General features: G+C 35.7%; 1 protein-coding gene across 2 annotated transcripts in view; it reads right to left on the bottom strand.

Moving 5' to 3' along the window:
• The window catches only part of MAP3K2 (mitogen-activated protein kinase kinase kinase 2), a 55,285-nt gene that overhangs the window by 29,224 nt on the left and 4,166 nt on the right, over window positions 1-21,895 (bottom strand). For both annotated transcript variants that reach the window (XM_075152929.1, XM_075152930.1), the window contains exons 2-4: window positions 6,716-6,785; window positions 4,307-4,425; window positions 2,489-2,529 (exon numbers count right to left, since the gene is read on the bottom strand). In XM_075152929.1, the coding sequence (XP_075009030.1) occupies window positions 2,489-2,529; window positions 4,307-4,425; window positions 6,716-6,719 (164 nt within the window). In that variant the 5' untranslated portion in view covers window positions 6,720-6,785. The remainder of the gene's footprint in view (window positions 1-2,488; window positions 2,530-4,306; window positions 4,426-6,715; window positions 6,786-21,895) is intronic.

Here is a 21,895-nt window from a genome sequence, read left to right on the forward strand (position 1 = left end):
GCAACTCACTACTCAAGAGTGATCTTAGAATTAAATTTATTACTAAAAAGACCATAAGAGGCTATGCTTTATTGACTGTCCTCCACATTCTGAGTCATTAAAAAAAGAGAGAAGAGCAGTGAAGAAGTTACAAGGGATGATCACACATAAAATTAGATCTCATTATGATTATTTTACTTGCTTGCATAGGCTTCTTTCTTAACTTAATGCTTTGCATGCCTCCATTCCAGAGGCAAATTCTTAGAAACTTCTAAAATTTTCTACTTCAAAAAACTAAGATAATGGAGTACCGTAGGCTGACAAGCATAAGCATCAGAAAGGAATTACTCCTACAGTCCCCATGTTTTGGAAATCCAGAAGACTCTCTCATCTGAGGAATGTAACTAAATGTCACCATCTTTACCATAAGGAATTACACGCTCAAACTGCTGAGTCCATCAATAACTGTGCTTCAGGTGTGCTCCTGTAAGAATGGTGCAGTTGTAGGTCAACAACTCAGATTTTCCTTTAATTGAATGTCTCGTCAAACCAAATAGCCCAAAATGCCTGTAACTGACCTTTTACTATAGAAAACTGTTATATTATTTAAGACACAAAACCATTAAACAAAAAAAGTTTTTAGAGGTGACTAAGCTAGTGAGGTACATTCAATTCACATTCAAAAAAGAAATAGCACTCAAATTTTGTGAAGCAGAAAAATTAGCAAAGGATAACTGTCTCTTATCAGTGTTTTCAATTGGTACACTGGTTACGGAACAGTATTTCTCACCGAAATGAGGCTAGAAGCCAGGCCACTACCAATTTAAAATTATTTTGAAAAAATAAAATCTTAAAAAAAAAAAAACAACCCCAACACCAACTCTCACTGTAGTTAATTTGTTTAGCAAGTCTGGACCTCTGCCCGTCACAGTGCATGCTCCTTGGTACAGAGTGCTACATTCACTACCGAAAGAAACTCTGGAATCACTTCTCTTTTCCACTTCCCCTTTTAAAAGCTAGCGAGAAAGCCATTGCGTAACTTATCTTTCTTGCATCATTTCATTAATTTATCTTTAGATCTACATGCTCAGGCAACAAAAGTATTATAATTCATGCTGAGCAATGACCCTGGGCTGCCCAGTATCCCTGGGCCAGCAGGCTCAAGTTACTTGGGACAGTCCAAAACAGAACTAGGCCCACCAGCATAAAACCTAGGGAAAGGTATCTTTCCACACACTTACTTTACGCTTGTATTCATATTGAATTGATTAACTTAGTCCACTGTGAAAGTGAATTAAAATAAACTGCAGAAACACACTGCCCGTGCAGACTGGCAGTGAGGAAAGAGTCCTCTGTTTTAAATTTATGCTTCCACTTATTTCACAAGAAATTGCTAGGTAGAAAAGTCCTCAATTTTCAAAGCTTTTGAAAAGATTTATTTCCTCCAAATTACTTATAGCACTCAACCATTACTGATGCACTGTCACATGTGATGTTCAGAAAAGTGATGGAAAGAAGCTGAAGAGTGTTAATACCTAGGGAACTCACTGCTATCTTACTACCCCATGTAAAGAGAGGGCACATACTGTAATCAGCGTGGATACACACTGATCTATTGCACATCACACTAAGGACTGCCCAGAAGTAGCACAGGTTTCATTCTGAAGCCATCTTTACTTAAGGAATTTAGCATTTCTATTGACAAATAGCATGACCTGGATATTATTTCCTTTTTCATTAAGTATTTTCAAAGATCTTATTCTATAACCATTTCTCTGTAGGTACAATGAAGATTTATGCTTTCAGAAAGAGACAGACAAAATGAGTTGTCCACAAACCAGTCCTGCACGGAATTGTGGATCGACTTCTGTAAAAGCTTTTGAGCAGCCAGTCAGAGCAGAGGTATATAGAGGTAGATGTTTGTATACTTTAGGCGTGTACACCATTCACCTCTCATACACAAAATGAAAATAAATTTTAACTGATTATTCAAAATTATCAATGAAAACATTCTAATTATAAAGTCTAATAAATTTTCCTATTACAGTTCTCAGATTGGTTCCTCCAAAGTACAATCCAATATTGAGCTTTAAGATCGAGGCTTCTTCCTCTGGGTGTTACAGTAAATACATTATCATGCATTTATTACACATATGACACAGCAAAAAAAATTATTTGCTGGTCTACTCATATTTGAGATCTATGCTAATGATCTAAGTAATTGTTCTAGGCTACAAACATCTATCTGAAGGATAAAAAAATGAAGTACATTACATGCGACATAGCTACAGTAAGATAATTCTCTATTTATGTATACTTAGAGCCCCCATTTTAAACAGATTCATTCTCCTTAAATTGTGTTCATATCAAAATTAAATTTAAGCTCAAACCAAATACACTCAGATATCTGAAACACTTTGAACAGTTTATTTGAAACTTTATGATAGGAGCCCAACAAAATTCTACAAATAATTAAAAGACAAGACTGTTTCCTGTGTTTCCACCTTACCTTTTTTCACCTCGATGTTCAAATTTGACTCTAACATCATTCTGTAAGAAAGGAGATAAAGGAACCACTATTAGTTTGTTACTACCTCCTTTAATGAAGAGCATGAAATCCCATTCAATAATCCTACACCAAAAGTAAAATCCTTGAGCAGTCCATATTAATCTTCCGTCCTTTCTGATATACCAAGCATTTTAACAAGCTACTTCAGCTGAGGTATCTGATAGAGGTTTAAAGTGTATAAAAAATACAAAAAATTATTCTGAAGTACCATGAATGCTTCTGTAAGTAAACACATTATTTTCTATCAATATATTTTAATATTATAACAGATTCATGATTTCAAATTCAGCATGGAACTGATTACCAAAGAATTCGCCATCATGAACAGGCAGGTAGTCTTAGCTACTATAACAGGTTTTTATGAACCCTTCAAAGCTGAGCATTCCAGGCTTAAGAAACATATCTTGTTTCATAAGCATTACCATAGAAACCACACATGTAATTAAGCCAGCATTCATGCAATCAATTTCCCAATAACAAAGATACCTGTAAATATCTGCAGTTACATGGAAATAAAATTGTTTTGCAAAATATTTTAAAATTTTAAATTTAAATATCTTAGAATTTTAAGAATCAAATTGTATTAGCAACTATTGCAGGAAAAAAAAAAATAATGCATTCAACCACAGAGATTATATCCAAATAACAATGTTGTATCTTCCAAAAGAACTACTTGATTCGCAAGTGATTACTTTCAAGATTCACAAATTTAAACCGAATGACAAACATGTATTTCCCCCTCACCCCTACCACATTTAAACTCAGAAATGGCTCAACTATTTTTCTTCTAACTTTCTAAACACGTATTATATTCAAATCATTTTGGATCATATATATGCACATTACTTCAACATCTAAAGTCATGGCTCAGGAGTGAGTTATATGACACTAGCAAAGCACCCTTGTGTTATATACTGAACTCTTACAGCTTTTAAAGCACAGAATGAAAAAGATGTAGCCATCAGTTTTTGACAGTTTAAGAGCCAAATATATTCAAATACTTTGATCTTTAAAAGGTTAGAACACAGACTGCAAAAAATGAAGTTTCATGAAATATTGGACTGTCAATTAAGGATCCAATCAAATAAACATACAGTTATTTCAATAGGGCTATTACAACAACTTGGGTAAAAACCCACGTCCTCTCCTCTCTTAATGTCTCCATATAATAGTTCAAACCTATCAACTAATTATTTACCACTTTTCCATTTGTGTTCAGTATCTGCAGAAGAAAAACAGAGCTGAAAAGAACTCACATTTCCAGCATATGAACAAACAAAAAATTGAGGCCAAAGATGCAGTAAAGGAGCTTAGTACGTTTCTGCTGCTGTACTGACATTCTTTACTGACATTCTACTGACATAGCTGACAACTAGGCAATCTAGTATACCTATAAAATTCATTCTAAAGAAGCATTCCAAATAAGAGATGCTAGCACACCGTGATATTTTAAAATAGTCTAGTACCAATATAATAATAATAATGATAACAACAACAATCTACGTACAGTGTCAAAACACCCCTATGATCTTCAATTTATCAGGATCAGAGTCATTTAATCACACACTATGATCTGGTCTGAAATGCCACCATTTCATTTTGCTGCTAATTTAAGAACATGAACAAAGAAAATGGCAGCACATGTGGGAGACTAATAGCTCATTCTGGTATGTTCACTGGTCTGGCAAGAAAAATAATTATAGAAGTCACAGCAGGACATTCCGTGTTCAATAGGTTAGTAAGAATATTAAAGATTACCTGTTTTTTAGGCGAAGATGACTTTGGTTTTCCTGTTTCTTGCTGGGGCAATACAGGACGGCTGGCTTTATGAAGCACTGCCAAATCCTGCATGATTGAATTCAAAGCTTGCTGCTCATCTGCTCAGAGAAAAAGACCAGATAAGAGAAGTGTAAATGACTGTTACATTTGAAGTGCATTACTGTCTCATTTCACAATTAGGCAGGCATTATTCTAAAATCTAAAAGTCCGTATTAGACTTCAGTACATAATTGCCAAATTAAAAAAAATTACTGCCATGTTGCAAACATTTTTATTTTATTTATCATTACAGTGCTTAAGGAAATAAACAGCTTAATCAGTAAACACACTCAAATGGCAGGTTTAAAAAACTGAAGTCATAACAGAGATTGACAACTCTACAGAACTGCAGGCTGTATTAATAAGAGAAGGGTGGGGAAAAGAAAAAGTTTATCTACTTTGTTTCAAATAATGTCCATGTATGACATGTTAACTAGAAATCATATTTCCCCCTCCGCTCCAATTCATAAAATAAAGAAAAAGAAAAACAAGAACTTTTGAATCATGTTTCCTCTGTCCTGAACAGGTACGGTCATGCACATAGGAAGCATACACAAACTCCTAGAGGAACATCTCCACTATTTGAGCATCTGCTGACAGCCCACAGAGTAATTTAAAAACAAAACCAAAACACCACAGAACTTTCCCAGAACTGCAAATGTAGGGGTTTTTTAGGGCTTCCAGGAGTAATTCACAAGGAGAAACAGAAGCACTGAACCCAGGGGACAATTTAGGGGCAGCAGTGCTACGCAGCTTAGATTTCAAGTTCACACAAAATCCTAAATCCTGATGATCTGCTGCAGCTGTGATGGCCTGAGGCCATGCTAGACAAGGTTTGCCCTGGAACTGGGATGCTCCTTTAGACAGGAAAGCACTTAGGCACTCAGAAGCCCGTACATCCATCTCTAAGGGAAATTTATTTGTCACTAATATTTTGTATTAATTGCTTGCCACAGCAACAATACTGTATTCAATGTGCATCTAGAACATTGGATAAAAAAATTTATCTAAAAAGGTGTTGATTGTATGCCTTCACACTACTTCGCAATGGACATGTTTGTTGAAGAATTCATTGCTAAGTGCTGTGATTTACAAACAACAGTATTTCTCAAACACAAACCTGAGAAAATCAGCAAGCAAGCATTCCAGGTATTCAGCAATGATAAGAATTCCTTCACACTCTTCAAATATAACCAAATATATTTGTCATATCAGGAAAATGTGGGAATTCTGTGTTCTAATTTAATAGATTCCTAACAGATCAGAAAACTGGTCTGAAAATGAGTAACTTTGGTGATCACTCGTACTGTCATTATTCATAACTCTATTAAGATATGCAAATCTATAAAAGCAAGTTTTACTAGCAATATTTAATGGCAGAACTGAAGACATTCTTGCAGCTCACAGTTACTCCTTTTTCACACTAAAACACACTTCAAAACCTGCCACAATTAAAAAAGTTAACTGTTTTACTGTGTTACAGCCTAATCTAGTGCTCTTTGATAAAAAAAAAGACTTTTTCTTTTAGCAGTTGGTTGGAGGTCCCAGTGGTCACTAGGTAGCATATTTCATACAAAGGAAACCCAAGCATTGTGGCAAAGCATCTAAAGCTTACTGAATATCCAATATGACTCAATAATCATTTCTCTCTCACAAAATGTTGGAGAATATCAGAAATCTAAAGAGTGCTGTATTCCTAAATTCAGTTACTTTATTATTAAGCATGAGGTTAGGAAAAAATTAGCATAACAATAAAAGATTAACAAAAGCAATACAAAAATGTGTGTGTTTTGGTTGGTTTGTTTGTTGGGATTCTTTTTGAGACTGAACACCGATAAGTGGTTACAAGAACAACATGATCAACTCATTAAAAAGCATGTACAACTTGAAAAATCGACATCAAATTTAAAGTAACACAAATGTGCTACATATTTAGAAAAACGCAGTTAGACCATTTACAGAGTCCTGGCTTTGCACTGCAATGACACCAGACAATACGACAAAATTCTTTAATATAGACTTTGTGGGTTTTTTCCCCAATAGCCATTACCATTTAGAGCACAGTAAATATTGCTCAGTACCCTAATATCATGAATCTAATTTCCTATACTTGGATTTTTAAGTTACCACATAATGAGGGAAAAGTGCTATATTCCAATGGAAAAAAACCAGAAGTATTTTGAATACTAGCAACGCAGCTGAACATTGCCTTTCATGTAAAAGTTACATTTAGTTACACAGCCAAAGCACACATTTCCTAGGAATGGTATTACGTTAATGTTTTCGGTCTTCAATAGAAGTGAAAAGTATCCAAATTAAATTTTTATATACATTACACACAAGACTTACCCATAATGGCAGTGAGCCTGAAAACTTGAACTTCAGGGAAATAGTTGCTTTGTTAGCATTATTTTATTTCCTAAAATGCAAAACAAAAAATACACAATTATTGAAGTTGTCAAAGCCACGTAAAACAGTCAACTCTTCATTGTTTACAGACAGTTCTTCTAATATTCTTCATATCAAATATGCATATAAACTACGAATAAGATTGCATATGTAGATATGACATATGGAGAGAACGGATATTGTCCCCAAAGCTTCACTGGGCTCTGAGCAACATACATAGATTTTCAGAAGATAGAAAGCCTGAACTAAATATTCTTCTAGACTTAAGCTGATTTTAGTCTCTATCTACACCCCCAAATGATTATTAGTAGCTTAATTAGCCATAAAACTCTGCTACATGGGATACCCACTAGTTCAGATTATTAAGAACCGGTTCTTTTTCTGCAGGTTGCTGTATCTGGTGTTCAAAGTTCTGTGTTCAGAACTACATATACATAGTTCATATATATTTATATATATGAAACTCACAGCACAAATCAAGAGGCATCAATGCCTGCTGTTTATATAAACTAGAAAACTTCAATTGGTAAGGTTTTTTTATCATAATTCAAGAGCATTACACAGATATCCCAACATCCCTGAAAGCAAATGCCTCTGGAAGACAGCAGGTATTAACTTTTAATATACAATATACAAGTTATCCAGAAAAGCAGAAACATAGGGGGCACATTTATGAACATGTGTCTATATTGTCTATCCCAATATCTTGAACATCGACCAAGTGAAAAAAAAACAGTAATTAAGGACCAATTAAAATAATCTTTACATGAGATTACTATTATGGATCTTAACAGCAAAAAACCAAAGACATATCCCTAAATGGGGAATGAGATTTGTTGTAATACAGGCTACCAGAGGAAGAATTCAGAATTTTCAATGCAAGATCATAGAAGAAAACTCTCTAATTTCTTAAGCAGTCACTGTGACCAAGTAGGGAGAGGCTATTCCCTCCTCCCTTTTCCTGGCTGCAGTGAACCATCCATCCTTCTGACTGAGAGCCAAAAGATCTACCCTACTCTGATAAAACAGATGATTTCCCTGCACGTTCATTCAAGGAGCTACACCAACAGAACACGACTAATTTTTTTTCTTTTTTAAACAGAATTTGTTTTCTCATTGTTTAATTCCTCTCCAGTGTCAAATGACCCCTGATGCCAGCACAGGGCCAAGCTCTGGGAGCACATGGCTGACAACAGAGGAGAGGTGAGCAGGCTCTTTCAGCACCAGCCAGTCAGGCTTCCTTGCTTGAATATTTTGCCAATTTTCTAGATAACAACAAATTAATTACAATTTTCAAAAGGATTTCTGAGCATCTTCAGTTAGGCATCTAAGAGTTTCTGGCATCATGTCTCTTACATACTCGTTTCATGAAAACAGCCTTCTCGAGCAGCATTCATTTCACCAGTGGAACTAGAGCGGGGCACTAGAAAGATTCAAGAACTTTGGCATATTTTTCAGGAAGAAATTTGGACTTGAGAGCCATATAAAGCTCTCTGCTGTATATTGCCTTTTACCTACATATCAGATGACTCATCTACTATTGTCTATTTCAAGCTCTGTAATAACCAAGAAGAGATCAGGCTTTTAAAGAAGATCCAGAGGTCCCACTGCAACCAGAAATCAGTTCAGTTGAGAGAGCATGCAAGAGAGCACATTAGAACTAAAATAAAGCTGAAAATATGATTCAAGTGTATTCAGAGTTACATACTCTCAAGTCTACAGACAGCCTCAAAACAGTACCTGAAACAGCTTCCAAGTTGTGGGAAAGAAACTCCCATCTAATGCTTTGTAAAGTATTAAAGCCTGCAAGGGTGTGAGGCCTGGGCTGCCTGCAGTCTCAAGGCACAACGCCAACTTTTACTACTAATGTGGTCTCCAGCCTTTTGATGCCACCAAAGGGGGAGACAAAAAATCTGTTTCAAAAAAATTTAGAAAAGAAAAAGCTTCTGTTGCTCCATAACAGAAAAGGAAAACCATGAAGATACAAAAGAAAGGGGTTTGTACTAATCTTCAGAGAGGAAAACAGAGGCCGAAGGATAGTAGCCAAGATCACTCAAAACAGGGGCAGAATCTTTGGGCCTTGCTCTCACACAAGGTGCCAGGAGATCTGGTTTACTTAGTGAACTGGGATTACCTTTATAGCCTTAAATAACACAACTAACTTTTCTCCCCATGTCTGATTATTTGCACCTTTTGCATCCCTAAGAGTTAAAAAAAGCAAAACAGATCACATATTCAATTATTTCCTATGGTTTTTGTATCAACAGTAGTCTTAGGGGATCTTCCAAAGAACTATTCACTAAAGTGCTTATAAAACATTTTTTTTAATTCTGTATTTGATCCAACTGTCTTAAAATGAGAGCTAGTGTAATTTTCATAAAATGTCTGATTTAATTAGCTGTCTTACTACATTAAATGTAAAAATGTGTTTCATGACTTTGGATGAAGTACTTTTGTAATACTTCCTTGTAAGCATTTCAATGAAATACAAAAGTTCTGTGAGGCATTTTAAATCTTCTGCCACACTTTAAGAAAACAAGAACAAGTTATATCTCCAAACAAAAATACCCTAGATGTTCTTCCTCAACCTAGCTGAAATAACCAAATTTGGAAGCTCAAGATACTTCAGCTACAGGGCTCATATAGGGCAGGCAAGCTGAAAAAGAAAAAACATATTAGGAAACATCTTCTGCAAGTCCCTCCAGCTACAAGAATTCATTCTTTAGTATTAATCTGTGGCATCTCTCATTAGAAGAACATAAGCTAATGAGTGAGCATCCATTTCTTTTCCCTTCCACTTTCTTCTTATTCCTTAGAAGAAAAAAAAAAAACAACCACTAGAAAAATTAAGATTTCTCTGAATAACTTAGGGACTTCTCACCGTATCATCCCTTTTAACCAAAGTTCTTTCTGTTCAAATATAAAGTATAATTAATCACCAATTAAACATCTTAACAGTGTTTTTGTTAGCATTTAGTGTCACTTCAAAAATAAGCTAACAACATCAAGATTTCAATTAAACAGATGACCTAGACCAAACTTTATGAACACTTCACCTTTGTGAATTGAGAAAACACTTCTGGTTTTAACTGCTCATTTTCACAATGGACTATAATAAGAGGGTGGTGGTGGGGAGAGAGTAAAAAGAAGCTGACAAAAAAAAAATCAACATTTTTTAAACAAAAAAAAAATATACATTCAGTAGAAAGAGAAAAAAGCATACCCTAATCCATGGTTACAAAGTAGCATTAGCAAAACACACAGACACACTGAGTAGATGACAATGCAGGACAAAAAGGAAGCAAAACAGAGAAAACTCAAACTCGGAGAAAGATTCAGGAGAAGCAAAGGCAGCAAAAAACACGAGCAGATGCAAAGGTAGAATAAGATTATGTCAAGGTCTTGCAGAGAAGAACAAGAAGCTTGAATATGAATGTAATTAAAGAAAGGATGACAGAGAATGAATTTCAAAAAGGTGATGATGTGATAAGAGTAGCAAACAAAGAAGAATATCCTAGCAACAGCATTTTGGATACAAGGGTGGAGAGACGCTGCTTCATATTCATGATTCACTTCCCATCAGCCACCTTCCACAGAGCCTGGAAGTCTTTCAGAATCCGAGAAAGCCACTGAAGGAAAAAAAATCCAGGTGATTCTTGGAAATTGTTTTTAGCTTTCTCATGGCAAATGAAACAAAGCCTGAGGGCAAGTCAGTCATGCGGACGATAATCTAGCTGTTCAAGTACTCCGTGCTAATTGTCCATATGCATACACTTCTCCTGTAATACACACAACAGGGTTAAGCTGCCTCTTGGTTACTGAGAGATAAAAGTACACAAACACCGGCATCCATATTACATCGTCTCTCATGACTGACTTGGTCACATTCAAAAACTTGTAGGCTAGAAAAAAAAAGCTTTACCCTCACAAGCAGAGGAAGAAAGCAAGCAGATGCTATATATGAGGTGAATATTTATTAAGTGAGCTAGAAAGGGTGTTTTAGTTCTGTATATATACATGGAGATACATAGCGTGCAGAAATGAATGGTTTCTACAGCATCTAACTTCATAACAGAAGTACAATTTTTAAGGGGTAAAATTAGCTATGGCTACAATGAGAACCATAAACTAATCATATAAGAACAGTAAAGGTAGTATATAAGCACTTAAGAACATAAGCCAGCTTTCATGCTGCCTCATATGTTAAAAATCAAGAAAAAAATACAGTGAAACAAACAATCTATCTTAGCCTGATTTTCTAAGGAATTCAGACTTGTACAATTACACTTTACCAACATAGAAAGGTGCCTTACACCTTTGGAGTCCAAACCTGTTCCAATAGTGGGGTAGGAATCTCACAGATACCAATTCCCTACAAATTTTCACTAAAATAAATCAGTCCAAAGATTCCCCATTCTTGCACCAAAGCAAAATGACACAATGTGAACTCAAAAGAAGAAAGATGCACTATAATTATTCCAATCACAGATAAAGGTTAAATTGGAGATTATACTATATTAGGCATAAGCAAGTTAAACCAAAATCACCAAGAAATCACAATTTGCTAGCATTGCTATTCAGAGACATACTCATCTATTAGGAAAAAAAAGGTGATACAAAGAGCCAGGTAAACATGAAGAGTGAGTGTTCACAGGCAATTTTTCAGACTGTAGAATGGATAATCAGAATATAAAGTAAGACTATAAAAATCTATTTCATAGCAAGAAGAATGAGCCAGACAAAATGGTTTTACCCCCAAAATGTTACTTTTAAACTATCAAATGATTGGTCTCACACAACCAACCTCTTATGAATCACAGTAAGCAAGGCTGACAAAACCTCAGGTGATCACCTAGTCAAATACACCTATTTAACCTTTAACCAAAATAATGTGCAGCACTGCTTGTCATGTTTTTTTATTTAAAATCAAACAAAAATAGTGTCTGTGAACAAGACAGCAAACAGTAATACCTAAATCTGAACTTCTACAGAAGAATTTTTCATAGCTCACAGCAATTGTTGGCATAAATGACAGGAACTTACATAGTGTGGCAAGCATAGAAGAAAATTCAGTATTGTTACAAGACATTAGCAGATACCTGAAAGGTAACTCCATAGAAACGATTGTAAAGGAGAGGATTTTATATGGACATAGACACAAATGAACACTGGACAAAAAGCCACCCTTTTCAAAGAACATGAAAGCAGCAGCAGTAACACAAAATCATGAAGGACAGAAAAAAAAGAGAAGCAAAGAGCAGTAACAAGAAAAATACTTAAGCCGGTAACAGAAAGGTCTGTTAATAATTGGAGTCTAACAATAACACATCAGATGTGAGTTCAGTTTTAGAAAAATTCAGATCTTTAACATATTGTAATAATACATAAGAAAAGGGTTCATAGGGAAAGTAGGAAAAGGAGAGAAAGATTAAATCAATCCAAATCAAAAGCCAATGACACATTGATAAATTAAGGTAAAATTTGGAAAACAAAGCAAAAAAAAAAATAGGACTCAGTGGGTCAAATTTCAAACATTAGAAATTAAGTTTAACTGGTGAATAAAATAACAGAAATATTCTTCCTGTCACAGTACTATGGGATCTTTTAAAATGAAAAGGTATTGGAGGGGATTGAATGGATAAGAGTTTCTTAGAAAAAAGCTGTTAAAACGTTTGATTCCAGCCTTCTTTGCACACCTCAAGGAATCCTAAGGTCTGAAAGCCAGCAGGGAGGGGTCTTGCCTATCAACAGCACGCCAGTAAGGGCATGAGCCACAGAGCAGTAATATTCTCCTCCTTAGTTCTTCCTCTGTCACGTGCCCCCTTCTATTCCGAAGCACTTTCTTCCCCCCTTAATTTATCCCGATAGTGATAAATAGTGAGATTAATTGCACTAGACAGGAAACACTGAGAGGGTCCACCTAGTTCTGCTGTGCTAGGAAAGACTGGCAAAACAGCAGAACCAATCAAGCTCTGCCAGCTGATGCCCCAGAGCAAGGGAGAGAGACACAATCTAGAGCAGGAGCTCTCACAACCAGGGCAGTAATTCAGGATTGACTACCTGTCCCGGACTCAGAGCATCAGACAGAAACTGTATTCCCCTCTATTTTCCCCCCTTACTATTTGCTTTTCCATAGTTATCATCATTCAACAATTCTATCCAGAACAGCTGAGCTAAACTCTTCTACCACTAGAATGACTGACAGAGTAAGGAACATAAACACATCAAGTACTCCTTTCCAGAAAGAGCATTTCTGGTTTATTTCCTGCAAAAGTACTTGGCTTTATTTTTCAAAATATTTTAAGTCTTGTTCTGATTGTATGTAGCTTAGTTAGTATACTTCTAAACTTTGCCCTGAATTTCTCACTCTCTTGTAATTAAACCAGTTTATTCAGAATCCCAAGCTATTTTAACCTATTGTACAGAGACCAAGCAACCTTAAACACATAGTACCATGAGCCAACTATCACTATCAGCATAATAGGCTTTACGAAACAATAGCACCCAACTCATTCAAAGTTAATTTTTTTTTAATAAAAACATATTAAGGAAAAAAAGAAAAAACCTCAGATACATGTGTTTTACTGAATTTAGATGGTGAAAAAAGCAAGTGGTGGTAAAAAACAGGAAAAAATAGCCAGCATCCATTTTTTCTTCTGGTTTTGAAAAAAAATCAAAAGGATGTATCCAAACCACAGCACAGTGTTACTGGAATAGAAATTTTACCATCCACAACAACAAAGAGATACAATGCACTATTTGTAATATACTTCAGATCAAACATTTTAAATGAAAGATCCAGGGACTTATAAGAGTTTAACTAAGACTCTTCATAAAATTAGTGGTTCAGTTTTCTGGATCATTCTTGCAAATACTTGGAAATACCTGCAAAACAAGAAGATTCTAGTGGATTGCAAATATTGTATAAATAACTGAGAAGGGTAAAGGAAAGGGTCAAAGAGCTGCCAATTATTTACCTCCACATCAACTGAGAGTAAAATAATGTAATAATTAACTTGGTTTCTACCATGGAATTAAAAGCAAAAACACAGTAAATGCCTTGATTTCAAGGATTAGTATTACTGCCAAGCAAAATATGGCTTCTTGAAATGATTACAGATTAGTTAATAGAACTAACTACAGCAATTACCCTACTTAAGTTTTTCCAACTATTTGGTTAAATATCACATGACATTTTAATTATTTGCTTTAAAGTCTCAATTAACTAACAGGAAACTCAGCTGATGAATTAAAATAAAATATTTTGAGATCCATATTCCTATTTAGCAGAAAACATCAATGAATATGCTTCTTAGTGCAACCCCCTACAGACCGGCAATGATCAGGTATGCAAAATGAGATACATAAGTTACAGCTTACGTAAATGACCTGAATCATGTTTAAAAACAGTCAGAGTCCAACAAAATGTATTTAAATACAGTTAAATATTTTAAATACATATAATAATTTATTGTTATTTTCCCCCCATTTAATATTAATTTTTGTGTTCAATAATTGTTTTTTTTAAGAGATGAGCTGCCTTTATGGTGCTAAAACTGACAGGACTGCTTTTTGAACTTTTATCCTCCCTGCAACCAGGAGGGCACCACCCATAATTAGAAGCTGTATTTTATATAAGTCTAAATATTGTGTTTTATTATGTTTATTCAATAATGCTTTTTCATTGAATGCATTTTGACATAAAGACAATCATTTAGGAAATTGGAAAAAAAGTTGCAGCTGCAAGATTGGACAGTCTTAGCAAGAGACAATTCAGAACAATTATTAAATCACAATGTATAATTATCTAATTTTGTATTGCACTTATGTTAAAGAGGGATAATGCAATCCTTGTGTGTATAAAAAAATGCAGTGTATGCAGAAGCCATCTTGCTTCTGTACACAACCTACAGATACACTGTTCAATGCAGAATATCAGAAAGACTGCAGACAGCAAGTGGGGGATGGCTGAAGCATCAGTACCTTTATTACAGATGTATCAGGTATCTAATGTCTAATTTCGCACACAAGACCACACAGACTTACCTCATCTGTACAGCTACAGACACGATTTGGTATTTGTTTATTTTCTGAAAAGAATGGTTACCAGCTGTACTGCTTCCAGAGTTCAATTTAGAAAAAAGAAAAAAAAAAAAGAAAAAACCCCCAGACTTGCATAAAATACAACTTCTAATTATGGATGGTGCCCTCACAGTTACAGGGAGGATAAAACCTCAAAAAGCAGTGCTGTCAGTTCTACCACCATAAATGCAGCTCATCTCTCGAAGTACTTTGAGAAACAGACTTCAGAATGAACTGAAGGATCCAACATGCACAGTGACAAAAGTAAGACTTCATCCTACTCAGATTAAATCTTTAGTTCCTGCTGTTCTATAAACTGTAATTTGACACATTCATATAACATTTATCAGCTTGATGAACAATGATCTTGACTCAAAAAAGTTAAAAAGTGTTGGAAGGTTTGAGAATGCAAGGACACAATTTTTAAGGATTATTCTCATAAATATGCAAAGTAGCAGATAATTTAGTTCAAGATGAGTTTATAGCAAAATTATGCTTCTGAGACAAATATCTTAACACTTAGAGCAATATACACAAAGAGTAACTGTAGTCTAGGAAAGCTAATCTCCCTACACTTCCTTTACAGTTGATAGGGAGAGATAAGCATATTTAGAGAGTTTCAAGGCACTTAAGTGCAAGTTTCCTGCTTTGAATGAACCTCTCCTTTCCAAATGGTATCAAGAGCCTCTATTGGCTAACCCTTCATAAATCCACTCCACTTCAAGTACACAACAAAAGATAAGACTGTAATTGGCCTCAAATAGAAAAGCATCTACTTTCCTCAACAAGACCTCTTTCTTCACCTAATTCAAGTTTCACAGAACTTCTCCATTTCCTGTATCTGTTATTGCCTCAGCAGCAGCCAAAGCACTCCCTCTGACAGCTCATTTCTCGACCTAACTGAAGAGTCACTCTGTTGATACATCAAACAAATCTGCCTTGAAAGTCATGATGCTTTCTTAGGACCTGTTCATGATTTCAAGAAAAAAACCCCGAACTATTATGAAACAAACATATGCATTTTAAATTGAGGAAGGGTCACAACAGCTGAAACTTGCCCACAGATGCCACAGTAACACCTTGCAAAATATTTTAGTGTTGCCAATTTTGCAACAGAACATACTGGCTAGAAATTGACTGCTCATACTCTTCTACTCTTATCCAAGATCAGATTTTCTCACAAAAGTATGTTAAAAAGTAATAGACACAGTTCACTGGGCTACAAATAACTGCATCACTGCCTCCAAATCACTCTTGGAAATTTATCACCACCACCGTGGCAGAAAGTCTCAAAGCAACACAACACTAAGAAGAACAAATTCCTCACCATTAACTAAGCTATATGTTACACAAACAGATTAATGCTATTCACTTAAGAAAAATGTTTAAGGCTTACCCAGTATATTCAGATAACATTATAATGCCCACAAATACTTTTGGGATATTTGTGACTTTTTCCTAATTTACTATCTTACGTGAACTGAGTAGCCTATAAAAGGCTTCTCAAAGAAAACAAGTACAAAAAATTTTAGTCCTTTTAGAATCCCATGAAACATGCACTACCGTGAGTGTTATAATCTGATTTAGGTGCTTCTGTTTCTCCTTCTAAAAATCTCAGTCATGCTTTCGGCTCAGCACCTGCTGCTGCCATTTGGAGGCCTTCTGCTGAAGCTGTCATGAGTGGCATCGATGCTAGTTTTACTCCAAACTTATGACTGGCACGTCAAAATATTTGTGAAGAAGGGCTAAAGGTGTTACAATGAAAACCATTCCCTGCTACAATTGTAACTGCATGTCCTCTATCCAAGATTCTACTGGAGGAAAACCTTTTTTTTTTTTTGTATCACAGACAGTCCACAGCATATACCTTAAAAGAATGCAGTATATTTCTTTCCTTGTAACAGAATTCAAGACCACCAGTTAAGCCAAAGAACTAACTGTACATGGTAAGCAAACTTACTCTTACCAGCACTAGTGGTATTGGTGAGTCCTGCCTTCCTTCACAATTCTAAAAATGGAAGACGGTGCTACAACAATGAATTTTAAGAGTAACCATTCACTAGAAAAGTATACCTACCACAAACCACTTACAATCTATGAACATTATTCTTTAAGCAAAAATAAAGTACATGAGACAAAAAGCAGGCTTCCAGCAGAAACGGAGTATTGTAATTAAAATGCTCCATTTTTTAAATGTATGAGAACAATTACATACAACTCATCAGTCAGATTTTGCTTTTGAGAGCATACAGAAGAAAGCACATCCTTAAACTCCAGTAACTAGTTCTATCATTTTCAGTTCATCTTCCAGTTCTGTGACCCTGACGGGTTGAAGGAAAACTCTTTCGGGAAATAAGCCAAAGAAATAAACCCACTCTCCATTTCTACAGCTGGTTTTAATATCAATCTTCAGGTGCTAAAACTGAGAAACTTTATTCTTCTTCAATATAACCATCACATTTGACAGCATCTTCCATTCAGAGCAAAACTCACTGATTTCACAGTTGCAGCTGTTTTAGTCATGACTGCAAATCACGCTACTATCATTTCAAATCAAGTACCAAAAAAACTGAACACAACAATACACGTGAACCTTTCTGATTAAGATGATCTGCCTAGTATCTTGCTGTGACACCAGCAAGGACAGAATCTAATTCTCTAGGGACATTTTCATGTCTTTACTGTGAAGACATCTCAGTCTCATTTGCTATACCTCTTCCAAATTTTGCAACAAATCAAGAAGGAATCCTCAGTGAACAGTCTTCGTTACAGACTATCTTACTCATTCCTCAAAGCACAGTTCTTCCTGCACACTACATAAAGCAGTGATACAATGAGGAAATCCAAAGTATGATAATAAAGCTACAATTTTTCTCACCACCTTCTGCTACCTTGCCACAAAGTTTTCCCACCACATTAACAAACCATCACCTGGAGCTTCTGCCTAAAATGCCTTTCCTGGCTCACACTCCAATCTTTCTAGTTCAATACCCTTGTGCTCTCTCCCCATCATAACTCAAACTAACTCTATACATTCAGTCAGACATTTTTTCCATTATTTCTATCATCAGTAATAAGAACAAAGTGCAAAAGTATCTCATAATACACTAACATGGAATATTTAAGTAGGATAAGACATTCATGAGCCATACAGATTTCCAACACAGCATAGAAAAAACACTCCTGAATCAATCTCCAATTCAAGATTAAAACATTCAACAAAGACAACAACAAAGAGCAATAAATTTAACCAGGGAGCCACAGGTACAGGTAGACTCAGACCTTGCATGCTTAGAACTGTACAGAGGGCTTAATAATACCACTGAGAAGACGGACAAGTGTGTACTTAATATACATTAACGGCAACTGAGAGAACCTTACGTGCATGCATAGATAACACACACTGTGCAAAATCCAAAGATTTTTTTACCACACACGTAATATGATTGTGCATCATTTTTGTAGCCAGCAGGTCTCACTGAGTGGGTCTAAATGGACAAATTTGTAAGTTTTTATCCGTATTCAGTAGGCACTGTTTTTAAACTGGATGACCCACACAGGCCAACACATTAAGATATTGCTAAGCTATCAAGTACACAAGCTCTTTGGTAACAATCTTTAGCTTCCTGCGGACCAGAAAAAAATGTAATTCAACTCAAGCCCTCATAATAACATATAAACCAAAATGTAACAATAAAAACCTAGCGCTCAAGAATCAAACGCAAAACCATGAAGACACTGTATCCTCATACGGTTTCTCTCTTGCATCTCCCATAGCACACCCCTTAGCAGCGGGTACCAAATCATTACAATGACATCCGTGATGCTACATAATTATACTTTTGCCTCAGCTGATAAATATGTAAGAACCCTCAAATACAGTTAATAAGGTAAACTAACTACAGACTCAAAAGTTGGGAGAGTATACCAGTGGAAGGATTACTATGTACACGCCCACATCCAAACAAATAAACTAGAAATAATGGACATATGGATAATTACGATAGAGCACGGAAGAATAGATATGTTCCAAAAAACTGATTTGCCGACACTACTGTGCTTATCAATACTATGTTATTCAGGAGATCAAGGAATGGGTCGACTCTAGTAGAGGAGGTGGTCTTTATCAGATTAGGGGACTGAGCAATAAAGCAAATGATAGGCAGCACAGATGCATGAAAGTGATGCAAGTTGGTGGGCGGAGGCGAAGAGGAAGAGAGGCAGTTCTAACTTTGTACATAATCAAGCAATGGGCTTTGCACCGAATACTACCAGCGCTCAGAAATGAAAGCCAATGTTAGGAATTATTAACAAAGAGATCAGTCCAAAACAGATCACTGTCTGCCCATCCTGAATATCACTAGCAGTTCTGGGGCCTTCAGCTCTAGAAGAGGATGTAGCAGAATACAGTAGTTTCAGAGAAGAGCAAAAGGTACAATTGAAGGCACAGAATGGGTTCTACGGGGGGGAACAAATAGGCAAGTTAGGACACACTGGTTTCAGAAATATTCGGGTGGAGGGAGAAAGCAATAAAGGGCTACAAAGTCATATGAGGAACAGAGAGAGGGATTGTTATATTGGACAGAGATGGATTGTTCACTCTTTTCCAAAAGAAATGTGGCACCAAAGGAAACCAGTACAAGCTAAGTTAAAAAAAAAGAAGGTAGATTTTAACATAGAAAATAGCATACCTGTCGAATTTCTTACCAAAGGATATTTGGATGCCAGACATTTAGCTGCATACAAAAAAAGGACTGGTCAAGTTTGAGGATAAAAATCCAAAGATTACTAACTACACAAAAAACACATCAGATTAAGAATGGACCTTTACTGAAAATAATTAGGGATTGAAAGAATATTCAAGCTAAGTATTATATATGCTTGCCCTGTTCTTACTCTTCCGTAATCATTCATTCATGCTTACCATTGGAGGAAGAATACTGGATTATCTTTTGTCTGATTTCATTACGGATTAAGATTTTACCTAAAACTTGTCAGCCACTTCATGATAGTGCCAGTATCACAGACACAGAGCCTTAATAGATATTCTCTAAAGGAACTTGCTGCTGCAGCTTAAAGAGTCATTCATTACACTATCCACCTCACCGCTGACAGAAGTTACTGCACTTACTGGTATCAGCAGTGCACGAAACTCCTTTCTAAGTACTACTTTCTGCCCATTCAGTTATCATCAAGCCATTATGGAAAAAACAAAACAGTGCTTGAAGGTTTGCCATTCCAACTACTTTTTTTTCTTTTTCAATAAAAATCCTCATGCTGGACTTACAATAATTGTGGCACTGCTAAAAATACAAAAAGTCAGCGTGACAAAACAACGATTAAATACAGGTCGAGCTTTACCAATCAGTTTTCAGCAGTTAGATTCGAAAAATATTTAGGGTGACAATTCTCATGTTCTTCAGTAGAATGTCTTATTTTCTTTAGATTTTCTTTAGAAGTTTAATTACTGCTTGTGTCAGTATTTTAGTTCTCTTTTTTTAAATTCAAAAAACAGCTTGATCCAGATGTCTTCCAGTTTTCAAATCTTTGTTCAAAGGTGAGACTACAGTTTCCATTGTTATTGTTTTGGTAACATGGTATTCAAACTGTTGGCATTTACAGAACTCCCTTGTCTAAATTATTTTAAAATAATTTTGAGGATAGGTAAGAGGTAATCAACACTGACTACCTGAATAGTTCTTCCTGCAAGAAACTAAAGGCCTTCTTTAATAATTATTATTGGTGTCTGTTTCGTTTTTTGTGAAGGCAGCACTGCTGAAAGAATCACACAATTTGTCCCATCTGTGATCTAACCTCAAAAATTATGGATAAAATCATCTACATAAGTAAGATAAAATGGAGTAAAGCCAGGGAACATGTTGAACACATGTTTCGTAGCTGGCTCTGCAATTCTTCCAAAAAAGCATGCCTACAGGATAAAAATTTATTCCACTGTGTCATTGGACTGTATGACATCTCAACATGGCAAAAGGCTTGTTCAGGTACAGTTACACTGACAGAAGTTACCTTAGCAATACGACTTACTTCAAAGACAGCACATGTATAAAATAGACTGGTAAAGACACATTTTGCCAACAGAAGCTGCATCTAACCCTAGGAGAACTTGTTCTCAATCAAGCTTCCTGTTGTAGAGCAGGCTTCTGTTCAAAAGCTGCAGGGATTGTATGCGCCGAGAAATAGATGTGGAAGAGCAGAAACTGCATACTTTCCTGTAGAATAACTTATTGAACAGTGATCCTGTTGAGTTTAGAAATGGTTAATATAAGAAAACTAACCTGAAGTAAAGATTGAATTCAATACAGTATAAAGTTCTATTCTTCGGAAAGATAACTCAAATTCATATATATGAAGAAAGAGATACCTGATTTAACAAATGCTAATACAAGCTCCTGTGTTAACAAATGCAGGAGCCAAGAACCTGATGTTGTTGGGAAAAAAACCAACAACAAAACAAAAACCAACCATACCTGCACACACACACCCTAGAATGACATTTTAATAAGGCTGTCATGTTACTTCTGCTGCAACTTATAGACTAAGTTAATTACTCTGTTGCTGTAAGACTTTGTCTGAGGAACTTTGAAAAAGATACAGACAAATCACACAGAGCCCAGTGAGAGTTAACAACAACAAAAATCCTGAGAAAACATGACCTGTGAAGAAAAGGCCTGTTTGCACAGTTTAGTGAAGAGAAGACTGAAATAAAAGGAGACAGAAGAACAGTCTTCGCGTATGCAGTTGGTGCAAAGAGTACAGAAATCATCATCCTGCATGAGTAATAATAGTTGGACAAGAACTAACTGGCTTAACTAGCACCAAGACAGAGACTCAAGTTAAATATTAAGAAAAGCCTCCTAACTATAATGATAGTTATGTACTAGCTATAAATAGACCAGTGAAGAGGCGTGGTATTCCCCTCTTTTGAGTTTTTTAAGAACAGATCAGACAAATGTCTGTCAGACATGATTTCAGTGTATTTGCTTCTGCCTCAGGGTAGGGACTGACCTAATGAAACCC

The sequence above is a fragment of the Calonectris borealis genome, chromosome 6 (assembly GCF_964195595.1).
Source record: "Calonectris borealis chromosome 6, bCalBor7.hap1.2, whole genome shotgun sequence".
NCBI classification, from domain to species: Eukaryota; Metazoa; Chordata; class Aves; order Procellariiformes; family Procellariidae; genus Calonectris; species Calonectris borealis.